Source organism: Eublepharis macularius, chromosome 6 (genome assembly GCF_028583425.1).
Source record: "Eublepharis macularius isolate TG4126 chromosome 6, MPM_Emac_v1.0, whole genome shotgun sequence".
NCBI classification, from domain to species: Eukaryota; Metazoa; Chordata; class Lepidosauria; order Squamata; family Eublepharidae; genus Eublepharis; species Eublepharis macularius.
The window spans coordinates 35,239,850-35,253,297 of NC_072795.1; the positions used below are offsets into that span (position 1 = coordinate 35,239,850).

A 13,448-nucleotide genomic window follows, 5' to 3' on the forward strand; every position below is an offset into this window, starting at 1 on the left:
TAGAGGCAGGCAATGGCAAACCACCTCTGTTAGTCTCCTGCCATGAAAACCCCACCAGTCTCTACTACCAAAGGCTATGAGAATTTGTGTGGTGCCATGGGGAGTGCCTAGCCCCTATGAATAAAGCACCCTGGGAGAAAGGGTTGTCATGTGGCTGATTACAAAGGCAGTAACAGTACGTGCCTCTGATCCAAACGCAGCACGGCACTCTAAACATCAATGGGAGATGAACAGAAGTGCAATTCAAGAGCCAGGATAGTAAGTACACAGACAGCTGAGCAACAAAGTAGAGGCATACCTCGTGGCTTTCTTCAGTTGCTGCGGTCAGGAATCAGCTATGTTAATCAGACAAATAACCAACTTATTTATTTAACATTCCTATACTTCCATTGTGGAACTCAAGGTGGTGTGCGAAGGCTTCCCAGGAGGTCTCCCATTCAGGCATTCAGCAGACCCAGTCCTGTCTAGTTTCAGCCCAGCTACTGTGCCAGGTGCCTTCCAACCAGACTCTGGGACTTAGTTCAAGGATGGGTACCATGATGAGGACAAATATATATACCAGCTGATAAAGCTGGTGTGAAATATTCCTTTGCCAGCATCCGTAGTTAGGCCAATGGTGTCTTGTATAGAATCGGACAGGCCTTACTCTCTGCCTGGCTGAAATGGCATCAAGCAAATAAGGAAATATAGACCCTGATTACAATTTCTCATTTGAAATCTTGTGAGAGAGCCCAGAGGATCTCAGAAGATCTAAGAATGTAGATTCTGTTACCCCCTAAAACCCAGCCAGAATATTTTAAAAAATAAAATACTTAGCAGCTTAAAATCAGTCTCAAAATAGTTCAGGTTAGACCCGGAGTTTTTTTTAAAAAAATCATGTTAAAAGATCAACCCCTTAATTAAAAGCGCGGCCACCTTAAACAGGGCAGGACAAGAAAGCCTCAAGTAGAAGGGCATTCCTCAGCTCCCCAGCTGTATTGTGGGGATTATAATAACACTAACTTGTTCACCGCTCTGGGTGGGGCACTAATCTGACTAGAAGAGCAGCATGTAAGTGCTGCAGTTGTTGTTGTTATTCCACAGCTGGGAAGTGAAGAGCATAGAAAAGACACATACACACACACACCAAGCCATTTAAAACCTTATGGGTAAGGATTGCCTCTTACGCTTATGGCGTTGGATATTTATAAAGCGTTTGATTCGGTGGATTGGACGTATATGGAAAATATATTTCAAAAGTATAAATTTGGGGTGAAATTTCAAAACATGATTAAGGCAATATATACCAAGTCCAAGGCGATGGTAGGAGTTAGTGGATCAGCAGTGGGGTATGTTCAAGTATTGAGTGGTACGAAACAGGGATGCCCTCTATCTCCTATGTTATTTATTTTAGCACTGGAGCTGTTGGTGCTTAAATTAAAAAAGAATAAAGGAATAGTAGGTTTTGAAGTCCCAGGGAAAGGGAAAGTAGATGGGAATCTGTTAACATTGTATGCAGATGACATGATGGTGACAATTAAGGATTTGGAGTCCGCAACGGTCCCGTTAAAAAAGGTATTATAGGAATTTGAAGAGGTATCAGGGTTGAAAGTGAACTTTTCAAAATCTTCAATGATGTGTTTTAATGTTAAACCGAAAATACAATTAGCAGCTTCCAAAACCTTGGGGATTCCTATAGCAAACAAAATGGTGAAGTATTTAGGGGTTAATATTCCTAGGAATGATAAAAAAATATTTGAATATAATTTTAAAAGAATTTGGAGTGGAATTCAAGGTAAAATGAGAGTTTGGTGGAGGAGGAAAGATTCAATTAGTACAAGGAATGCTATGGTTAAAATGTTTTTAGTTCCTAGGTTGACTTACCTTTTCTATGTACTACCTTGGCATATACCAGGATATATATTGAAGAAGTGGCAAGGAGCTATAGATAGATTTGTTTTTGCATCTAAGAAACCAAGGACGGCGGGTAGGTATAGGTATTACGGAATAAAAGATGGGGGATGGGGGATTACCAATATTAGTTTGTATTATGATGCATATCAATTAAGGCATCTAATGACTTGGTTGGAGGGTGAGTTAGGAGAAGACATTGGTTGGATAGAACGGGAAAATTTTGAGGTAGTAGGGGGAAAGGAAAGCTTGTTTGATAGGAGGAAAAGGAGGAAGAAGATAGGCGACAAATTATCAACTTTTCAGGGACCCTGTTGGGTATGGGAGAAGTGGAAAAAAGAACTCACCCCAGGGATAGTACCTCTTACCAAAATGTGGTATTATGATAAATTTGCCCCGTTGAGGGGATCAATGTCAAAGGAGGTAGGAGATAAATTAAAGAAGATGACGATTACAAAGTTGAAAAAGGTGTGGGGAACAGAAGGGATGGTGGAAGAGGAGAATAATATTTTTAGTAGGATTAATTGGCTGCAAAAAAAACCAGAGTTGCGCTTACCGTAACTACTGTTCATTGACGTCTTCTGTGCAGACACACATGGGACTGCGCCTGCGCAGGCCTGCCAACCGGATTTTTCTTTCTAGCAAACGTCCACTAGGGGGCGCACGTCCGACCCAATGCGCATGCGCGGCCGTTTCCCGCCCGAGCGACATTGGGCGACGTCGCCCCCTTTCCCCTCAGTTTCTCCTTTTGCCGCCGAATGCCTTCACATTATCTGGAAGAACACAGCGGGGTAGGAGGGAGGGTTGTGTGTCTGCACAGAAGACGTCAATGAACAGTAGTTACGGTAAGCGCAACTCTGTTTTCACTGTCCGTCTTCTGTGCAGCCCCACATGGGAGACTCACAAGCCACTTACCCAGGAGGCGGGCATGTGTTCTCACCGAAAAAGAGACTGAAGCACTGCATTACCAACAGCAGCCTCTTTCCTTTCCCACACATCTAGTGCGTAATGTTTAGCGAACGTGTCAGAAGACGACCACGTTGCAGCCCTGCAGATGTCTTGCAAGGGTACGCCCCTAAGGAAGGCCGCAGAAGCAGCCTGTGCTCTGGTGGAATGAGCTTTCAGTTCCAAAGGGCAAGGTAACGTAGCATGCGAGTAGCAGGCCCTAACCGTCTGAGTAACCCAGCGAGAAATTGACTGGGCTGTAGCAGCCTTTCCCTTCCTGGGCCCATAATAGCACACAAACAGTTGTTTGGCACTCCTAAACTGTGACGTACGTTGAAGGTAAAATAAAATAGCCCTTCTCACATCCAAAGAATGTAAGGCCCTTTCAGAGTTATCAGAAGGGTCAGGAAAAAAGATAGGTAGGACAATGTCCTGTGAGGTGTGAAATTGAGTGGACACTTTGGGTCTAAAACGAAGGTCAGGTCTCAGCACCACCTTATTCTGATGGACCTTCAAAAAGGGAGGGTCCCACCTCAGGGCAGCCAGCTCGCTAACCCTGTGGGCAGATGTAATGGCAATCAGGAAAGCCACCTTACAGGATAACCATTTTAAATCACAGGTAGCCAGAGGTTCGAAGGGTGATTTCATAAGCCCCGTCAGCACTACCTGCAGTGACCATTGGGAAACAATTCCCCTGACTTGTGGATACATATTGTACAACCCTTTCAAAAAAGACTTAGACAAACTGTGGGAGAACACTGTCTTCCCATCTATTTTAGGGTGGAAGGCTGAAATGGCAGCCAAATAAACTTTAATAGAGGAATTAGAGAGTCCCCCATCCTTTAGGGACAGGAGGAACTCAAACACAGAAGACAACTGGCAATCCCAAACATTAACTGCGTTGGCCGCAGCCCAGGCCTCAAAACGCTTCCATTTAGCTGTGTATGACCTGCGAGTGGTGTCCCTACGAGCATTCAGCAAAATTTCAGCTACCCTGTCAGACATCCCCTCCGTCCCCGAATGTGCCAAGCAGTGAGGTTGAGTTTGGGTAGGTCGTGATACCAAACCCCTTTGTCGGACAGAAGGTCCGGGTTCAGAGTGAACCGATAATATGACCCCTGTGAAAGCTGCATGACATGTTGGAACCATGCTTGTCTGGGCCAGAAGGGGGCCACTAGAATTAAGTGCAGCCCATCCCTCTGGATTTTGCTGACAACCCGAGACAGCAGTGGGAACGGAGGGAAGGCATAAAACAGGTGCCCTGTCCAGTGTATCTGGAACGCGTCCCCCAGGGAGCGGCAACCTAGCCCTCCTCTGGAGCAGAATAGCGGGGCCTTCTTGTTGGTCTCTGACGCAAAGAGGTCTACGTCTGGAAAACCCCAGTCCGAAAAGATGGAGTTCAGGTAATTGTCTGCTACGGTCCATTCGTAGCTGTCGAATCGCATCCGACTCAGCGTGTCCGCGATGACATTGGTGGTGCCAGGAATATGGACCGCCTGAATGAACACGCCTCTGTCCACGGCCCAGTTCCAGATCCGAACGGCCTCGTCGCAGAGGGCCTTGGATGTAGTGCCCCCTTGCTTGTTCAGGTAGAACATCGTGGTGCAATTGTCTGTGAGCACCTGAACTGCTTTCTGCTGCAGCGTGTCTGCGAAAGCGATAAGGGCATAACGGACCGCTCTCAATTCTAGCAGGTTAATATGATCTTTCCTTTCCTGCTCTGACCAAACCCCATGTGCCCTCAGGGCACCACACTGGGCTCCCCATCCTACCGTGGAGGCATCAGTGGAGATTGTGATCTCGGTTTGGATGGACCCAAACGCAACACCCCCAAGGAGGTTAGTCTCAACGAGCCACCATCGTAAGGCCCGGATAATCTCTCTGGGGATGGAATACCGCTTATTCTGGGACTTGTGTTCAAAATCATGAACCGACAGGAACCACAGCTGGAGAGGTCGCATGTGCAACCGGGCCATAGGGGTGACTGCTGTAGAAGAGGCCATCAGGCCCAGCAGCCTCTGGATCGCTGTCACGGATTGGAACCTGCACTTGGAAAAAAAGTTCACCATCCTGCCAATTCTTAATGCACGCTCCTGGGGGAGAAAACCTCTGTTTACACCACCATCCAATTCCATACCGATAAACAGTATTCTCTTGGACGGGGTAAGGTTAGACTTTTGCAAATTAACCAAAAGCCCTAACCGGGAGCAGGTGAGCATCACTGTACGAATCTGGGCCAGGAGTGCATCAGCAGAGGGAGCTGCTAGAAGCCAATCGTCAAGATAGGGATAGATGGTACAACCCTGTTCCCTCAAATAAGCAACTACAACAGCCATACACTTAGAAAAAACTCGTGGGGCTGTTGAGAGACCAAAGGGAAGCACTCGGTAATGGTAGGCCTTATTGTTACATAGAAACCTAAGGTACTTCCAATGATTAGGATGGATGGCAATATGAAAATATGCATCCCTGAGGTCCAGGACAGCGAACCACACGTCCTCGGGCATTAACTGGAGGACCGTGTTCAAGGTAAGCATCCTGAACCTCTTGACGAGAACGAATTTATTCAGTTCCTGCAGGTCTAAGATGGGTCGTACCCCTCCATCCTTCTTGTCTACCAGGAACATCCTGGAGTAAAAGCCTAAAGGGGGGTCCTGAGGGAGCACCTCCCGCACAGCCCCCTTATCTAGCAATGCTACAACCTCAGCCTGCAAGTTATGAGAAGAGGATTGCATTGAGCGGTCAGGAAGAGACAACACTGGGTAAACATCAAACTGAATTTTATAGCCAACTTTAACGATATTAAGAACCCAACTATCAGATGTAATTTCTGCCCATGCAGAGGCAAACTGAACCAATCTGTTTCCAAACACAACAGACTGTTTGAATTCTAGTCAGAACTGCTTTGGCTGAGTAGCTGACTCTTTGGCATCGTGGGCTTGTTGACCGCGACGAGGGCGGTAGCTAGGCCTCCGGCGCTGAAAGGAACTTGCAGGCTGCTGGAATTGCCTGTAGGACCCATAACGGGGATACGGCTGGTGTCGCTGTTGCCGACCACGAAAGCCCTGTGAAGGGCGATACTGGAACCGATTTTCGGTAGATGGTCTGGCTGGGAGGATGCCGTAGGAACGGGCTGTCAGCCGATCTTTGCATTTTTGGGAGAGGTAGTCATCCGTCTTGGATGAGAACAGGGATGGACCCTCAAAGGGCAGATTCTCCACCTTATTCCGCGTCTCGATGGGTAGAGCAGTCGTGCGGAGCCACGAATGCCTGCGGAGGACGATGGAAGAGGCCAATGTTCTGGCAGAGGTGTCAACGGTGTCACGGCCAGCATTTATCTGTTGACGAGAAAGGCGCAAGGCTTCATCAAGAACCACCTTTGCCAACACCCTCTGATCCGCAGGGAGCTTTTCCATAAAGGCCGCCATGCGGTTCCAAAGGAAAATTTGATATGCTCCCATGATGGCTGAATAGTTGGAGATCTTTAGCGTCAAGGCAGCAGAGGAGTACAATTTCTTGCCCAATGAATCGAGCTTCCTGCTTTCCTTGTCAATGGGCACCACATAAGACCCCTGGCGTTGACGGGTCTGCATTTCCTCCGTAATGAGGGAAGAAGGAGGTGGGTGTGCAAAGAGGTATGCACAACCGTCATCCCGTGTCTTGTACAGGGCCTCCAGTTTGCGGGATGTTGGATACACAGAGGCCGGCTTCTCGCAGATGTCGTGAACGAACTCTACCAGGCCCTCGGTGAATGGGAAAGCAATAGTCGGAGGATTCCCGGACTGGACATATTGTACAATCTTGTCCTTTGGCTTAGGATCCACAGCAGATATCTCGATGTTGAGAGAACGGGCCATTCTGACCATCTGCTCAGAATAGAGCCTGTAGTCCTCCGAGGGTGACACACGACCAGTCCCAATGATGATGTCATCTGGCAACGGGTCAGACGGTGGGCTGGGACTTGGGCCCTGAGAAGGTTCCACACGGTGATAAGGCGAGACATGCCTGGGGGAATCATAGTGGGAGAACTCACTGCGAGCGTCACCCCAATACTCCCTGCCAAACGAAGGAGAACTGGCATACAGGGAGCCCTCCCTATCATAGCCACTCCGAGGAAGGCAATAAGGCCGGTCCTCCCTTCCCATATAGTCATCGGCATGCCACGTCTCAGCAGCCCTAGGTGGAGCGTCGGGCAGACCACCACCGTCATCAGTGGAGTGGTGCAGCGGAGAGGACAGGTGTGGTGACGGGGTCGAGGGCTTCTCCCAGAGGACCTCCTCCGTCTGGACCGATGTCGACTGTTGGTGTTTAGATTTCTTTTTCGACTTCTTTTTGCCCTTGGAGGCTGAAGTCGGATCGGAGCTTCGGTTCCGGTCAACTGGGGTTGGTGACTTGGGAAACGGATCCGAAGCCTTCGGTTCCGATCGAGAGCTCGTCCTCGAACCAAGACCAGCGCGAGCCGATTCAGTGGGCTTCGGAGTCGACGCCGTCGGAGTCGGAGTCGGATCCGACGGTTTGGGAACCGACCCAGCGGGGATGTTCGGATCCGATGAAGTCCTCGGCACCTTCGGAGTCGATGTGGCGGTCGGTTCCGACCTCGACGGGGACCTGGAACGGTGCCGCTTCCGAGTCGGATCCGACTGCGGAGTGGAGCGCTTGCGACCCGACGCGGAACTCGCAGCCTCCTTCGGATCGGGGGTCATGGAATGCTTGCGACCCGACGCGGAACTCGCAGCCCCCTTCGGATCCGGGGTCGGGTGTTGGGCTTGGCGGCGATCTGGCGAGCGGGAACGCGAAGTGGAAGCGGCCCTTCGGACAGATTCCGTCTCAGGGGGGGTGTCAACCGTCCCACCAGCCAGTGGAGGCCCCCCAGGGGTACCCGGAGCCCCCGACGCCCGCATCGCCCTTCTCCACAACAGGGCGTTCAGCCTATTCGCCCTCTCAGCCCTCGCCTTCGGGGTGAACCGTTGGCAGTGCTCACATTTACCGACGATGTGCCCTTCTCCCAGGCACTCGAGGCACACGGAGTGACCGTCCGTCCTCGTCATCTTTGTGGCACAGGTGGAACAACGCTTAAAAAGCGACTTCTCAGACTTCTCAGACATCTTCACTGGAAAAAGTTTCCTCAGAAAAGCGGACAGCTAGGTCTTTACCGGTCGGCGGCAAAGAAGAAACTGAGGGGAAAGGGGGCGACGTCGCCCAATGTCGCTCGGGCGGGAAACGGCCGCGCATGCGCATTGGGTCGGACGTGCGCCCCCTAGTGGACATTTGCTAGAAAAGAAAAATCCGGTCGGCAGGCCTGCGCAGGCGCAGTCCCATGTGGGGCTGCACAGAAGACGGACAGTGAACCAAATTTCCTCCTTGTTGAAGGAGGAAGAAATTAATGATATTGGTAAAAGATTAATTACTCCCTTTGAAAAATTGGTGAAAGAGTATGGAGAAGATAAAAAAAAAAGTTTCAAAATTGTATAACGTTTTATTAGGCACAGGGGAGTCACCGAGAGAATTCTTGAAGGAATATTGGGAAATAGAAATTCAAGGTAAAATTAGGGATAAAGAGTGGGAAATTATGTTTAGGTTACCTCCCTTAGTTACTACATCTAGGTTAATGCAGGAGCAAGGTCTGAAGATGATACAGAAATGGTACTATACACCGGTTAAGTTATATTATATTTCAAAATCGGGGAGTAAAAATTGTTGGAGGAAATGTGGAGAATTGGGAACGTTCAGTCACATGTGGTGGGACTGTCCTTTAGTAAAAAGGTTTTGGGATCAAATTGGTATGGAAATGTCGAGGATAGTGAGAAGAAGGGTAAGCATATCTAAAGCAATGGCACTTATTAATTTGGATGGAATAGGGCTAAGGTTAAGAGAGGAATCTAAGTGGATAAATTTGATGTTAGTAGCAGCAAGACAGGTTATAGCAAGGAATTGGAAAGAAGCTGAGGAATTGACGATTAATCACTGGAGGGGAAATATGAATAATATAATAGTTTTAGAGTACCTTACAATGAAGATACGTAGAATGAATGGGTTAAAGGTTAGAGAACAAGAGGAGAATTGGTTTAGAAAGATGGTGGGGTACTTAGAAACGTTTAAACAATTTGAGATGATTAGTCGGTTAATAGGAAATTGAGAGGTTAATTTAATTATAAGGCTAAGTGGAATGAGTTGTACAGGGAGTAATTGTGAACATGAAATAATATTGTATGGAATAATATTTATGTATCTACCGCCTGGAGGTCCCTACACGGGTGATGTCGGTGACGGGTTGTTATATTCGGAATAAAACAATAAAGTATTTTATATAAAAAAAAACCTTATGGGTAAGACGGCGACATGGTGTAAACCCGATCTTGGAAGCTAAGCTGGCTCAGTACTTGGATGGGAAACCATCAAGGAAGACTCTGGAGAGGAAGGCACTGGCAAACCACCTCTGCTTCTCATTTGCCTTGCCAGCCCCTCCGTGGGATCAACAGAAGTCGATTGTGACTTGATGGTACATACATACACACACACAGGTAAGACCCAGCACTTGTAAGATAGAGGAATATCTTGCAAAGGAACCTTTCTGTCATTTAACTGAGCCCTGCTTTCAGGAACTTGATTTTTGCTTCCTTATTGCTGCTGAGATTCTATTTGCTTGAAATAATACCATTTCACGGTTATGTTTGCTGTTATATTGGCTTTATTTACTCTCACTGATAAATGTTATAGCAACAAAGTTCTGATGTTTTGCTTCTGCCTTAACTATACAGGTGCAAGAGAATAACCCATAAGATTTGGGGAGCATTTGATGCAGCTACCTTGCTAAAGCTAAACAGGGTTTGCTCAGGTGGGAGATTTACTGAGAAGCCTATTTATGCTACAATGAGATCTATGTTGGAGGAAAGGTGGGAGATAAATGGAATACACATTTCAAATTTCAGTCTTCACTCTCGAATTTTATTTTACCATAATCTTATGCTGCAATAACAGCTATTTAAAGCTTGTTTTAATATTAAAGCTAGTTACCTAAATATGCAGGCAATTAGGGCTGGCAGACATTCTAGTGAATCTGAATAAGACAAATAGCAAAATAATGTTGCAGCAGTTGGCATTCATGTGGCTATGAAGGGGATGATGAATGAAGTGTCTCCCTGAGATGGATGAATCTGCCCTTGTGTCTGCAAGAAGCACATGTGATATCTCACAGTTCAATGTGAAATTTAGAAGCTTTTAGCTACTGAGGAAATGGCATGAATCATGATTAACCCTTATATGTATTTAGTAGATGAAACATATGGAAATTCACTGAGTGTTTCTTGTTAGGCTTTGCATTAACTGCCAGCATGTACCTCAGCAAGGTCCAGAAAGGCCTCCTTATAGTACCCCTCCAAAGTCTTCTGAAGGACTTCAGGTAATTTAAGGTACAGCAATTTCCAAGAATTCAATTAAACAGAACCTTTGTTCCTCTTTAGACGGAGCTTGGGAAACTTCAAGCAGGTAAAGGGCTCTGAAGCACAAAATCATCTACTTAAATTTGACTTCTGCTCCTTGTTAAAGGTGCTAGGGCTGAAAGAGTTCCCTCTTCTTGTGACCTGTGATTTTTCACTCCCACCACAATTAAAGATATCATTGGCTGCTACTTCTGTTTTCCTCTTAGTGCCCAGCCAATGCCCATACTTTCTTTCCATTCATCTATGTCGTGGGACTGAATGCCCGCCTGGTAACAGACACTGAGAGTGCTACCTCTGACAGCTGTTTTGAACAATTTCTCCCAAATCAGATTTTTTTTGCAGGCATTTTGATAACTAAATCTTGGATGTGTTCTAGAATTCCTGTGCTATTCTGTTTAATCCAACACATGCAGGACCTTTCAAGTTTTGTTTCATGCTCACTCATTCTCATTTCAATAAACCAATTACTTGATCAGTGGGGGCAGGGGTTTTGGTTTCCTATGAACTGCAGGGACAAGATTTGATCTAACACTTATTTTTCTGTCCCTTTACAGAGTGTGAAAGTGTTTTTCTTCATGTACTTGGGGAAAAACAGAAACACAGATATAAGTTTATAGTACGTAAATTTTACAAATATAAGTAGAAATAAGAGTACATTTTCCCTAGCCCTGTGTAAGAAATGCTTGCTGGTATGAAATGACCATTATTTAATTCCCACTCAGTGCCTAAACACTATAGTCTTGTTGCTTATATGTTGCAGGCATAGAATTTGTGGTATCCACACTGTTACCTCAAACCTTCTGTCTTCTGTCTGCCTAGAAAGATAGGAGAGGTCTTGACCACTGAAGCATTACAAAGCATTACTAATCTATGCCACCTTCCTCCAACGTAGCAATCCCCAACCCCACTGTACTTCTAGTTTCTTCTAGTCATATGATACGTGGACAGCTACCCCCCTTTTGTCTCTGGATTCAGGAAGAAATAAAAACAGAATGCCAGCAATACAGCATTCCAGCAAAACATTTCACTCTTATTTATCACTGACAATCCACTTTTTTGTTACTAGCTGTTCTCATTACATGGATTATCCATCATAGTTGAGATCTCGTGTCTAGTAATAAGTAGCTGGCAGGCAGGACTAGAATGCTTCTTTACTGCACCTGTTTCACCAGGTGTCAATTTCGTACCTAGTGATTTTTTACAAGTGTCCTACAAACCATCTATGGGATTTTTGCAATGACCAACTCACTTATTTTGGTACTAAGGAACACAAACTCTTCAAAAAACATTAAGTCTTAGGAGCAAGCAGACTTGATGATATCAATCTATACATATCTACTCATGAGTCCACTCATTCATGTATGAAAATATATTTTTAGCAGAAAATGAAGCATGTGGGTAAGAAGAACTCAGTCCTGCTCCAACTCCTACTAACATTCTAAATGCATGTAGCACTATGTGCTACAGCCGGGGTCCCCAACATGGTGCCCCTGGGTGCCGTGGTACCCACCCACACCTTCCTTGGTGCCTGACAAGTGTTTTTAGAAAGGAGCCTGGACCAGATGGGGCTTCTGGCCTGCAGGGTTTTGAATGGCCATTGGAGATCTACTTAGCTATGCAGATTTTTAAAAAATGTTTTTAGTAGCAGCTGCCTCCGCAGCACAAGGGTCTTAAACATGTCATTTGAAAAGAGCTTCTGCTTGAAATGTTGAAAAGTTACTATTAGAGTTAAGAAAAACTTCACTCTCTGACATTTTGTGGTTGGTTCTGTCTCCTGTGGCAGCTATTCTGTAGTTGCACCCACCACCCCGGGTCTGAATTCCAAAGGTGCCTGCAGGCCCAAAATATCGGGTGGGGTGGGGGTGGAATTCCTACAGGAATCACACCATGATTATATGGAGTTGTTCACCAGAAGGGGTTTTTACTCAAGCAGTGCAACACAGAGAGGCCAAAGGTTAAGACTTTTCAAAGGCACCATACATATCGAGCCTACTACAACTGTTTGCTACTTATATACTTTACTATGTTAGCAAGTCTAAATTGTAAAATTTCCAGTAGGTGCTTCACTTTACATGTGTCATGTACTAAACCTAGAGATAGAAACGCAAGGTTATCATAGCCAACCACTTTCAAGTACATATGAAGAAACTTCTCACATAAGCCCGTTTTGTTCTTTAAGACTGCAGAGATGGATGGTTAGGATGAGACAAGCTAGATCTACTTCAACAGGAAAAGACCCAGAACAAGGGGGGTTTTTTTGGAGGGGGGTGTTGTAGGCTGTTTTAAACTACTGTTTAAAATTGGTGTAACTGTGAACTGAATGCTCTCTTTATGATTTTCTGAGACTGTGTCCACAGTTGTTTATTCTTCTAATTATGAACCATTGTTTTTATTGTTATTTTGAATTTTAGGATCAAGTAAGACAGGTTAACAATGAGGGACAGGCTAAGAATATTTTAAGAACATGTTTAAACATTTGCTTACCAAAGGTTGCTGAGGCTGCATTGCTTGGAGACCAAGGGCCTGTTGCTGGCCTTGTTGCTGCTGCAACTGAGAAAATATTGCCATTGTGACTATAAAACTCTTAATTACTATCCACTTGCATTATGAGAGCTAGAGTGGTATGGCGGTTACAGTTTCAAGAATAAGATCTGGAAAACCCAGGTTCTCATCTCCATTCTGACATGGAATTCATTGGGTGGCCTTGGGCCGGTCACACTTTCTCAGCCTAATCTACCTCACAGGTCTTTTGTTCTGAAGATGAAATGGAGGAGGGGAAAACAGTGCTCTAAGAGCAGCACTTTTTTTCAGCTGGACTGTGATGGAATGGAGTTCCGGAACCTCTTGAAAATGGTCACATGGCTGGTGGCCCCACCCCCTGATCTCCAGACAGAGGGGAGTTTAGATTGCCCTCCACGCTGCTTGGCAGCGCAGAGGTCAATCTAAACTCCCCTCTGTCTGGAGATCAGGGGGCGGGGCCACCAGCCATGTGACCATTTTCTCTGAGGGAAACCCACTGAGATCCACCACCTCTTTTCCCAGAAAAAGAGCCCTGTCTAAGAGTCTCTCTACATGAGACGAATTACAAGAGGACATTCAAGTGAAGGGAGATGCAATGTTAGCTGGGAAGGCTCTGTCAATTTCAACTTCCCTTGGGGAGGCAAAGATGAAATA

At 46.1% G+C, this 13,448-nt stretch overlaps 1 protein-coding gene across 1 annotated transcript in view; it reads right to left on the reverse strand.

Moving 5' to 3' along the window:
• MED12L (mediator complex subunit 12L) overlaps positions 1 to 13,448 on the reverse strand; it is a 283,186-nt gene that overhangs the window by 25,619 nt on the left and 244,119 nt on the right. Inside the window, exon 42 of the mRNA XM_054983836.1 lies at positions 12,759 to 12,824. Coding sequence (XP_054839811.1) covers positions 12,759 to 12,824 — 66 coding nt within the window. The remainder of the gene's footprint in view (positions 1 to 12,758; positions 12,825 to 13,448) is intronic.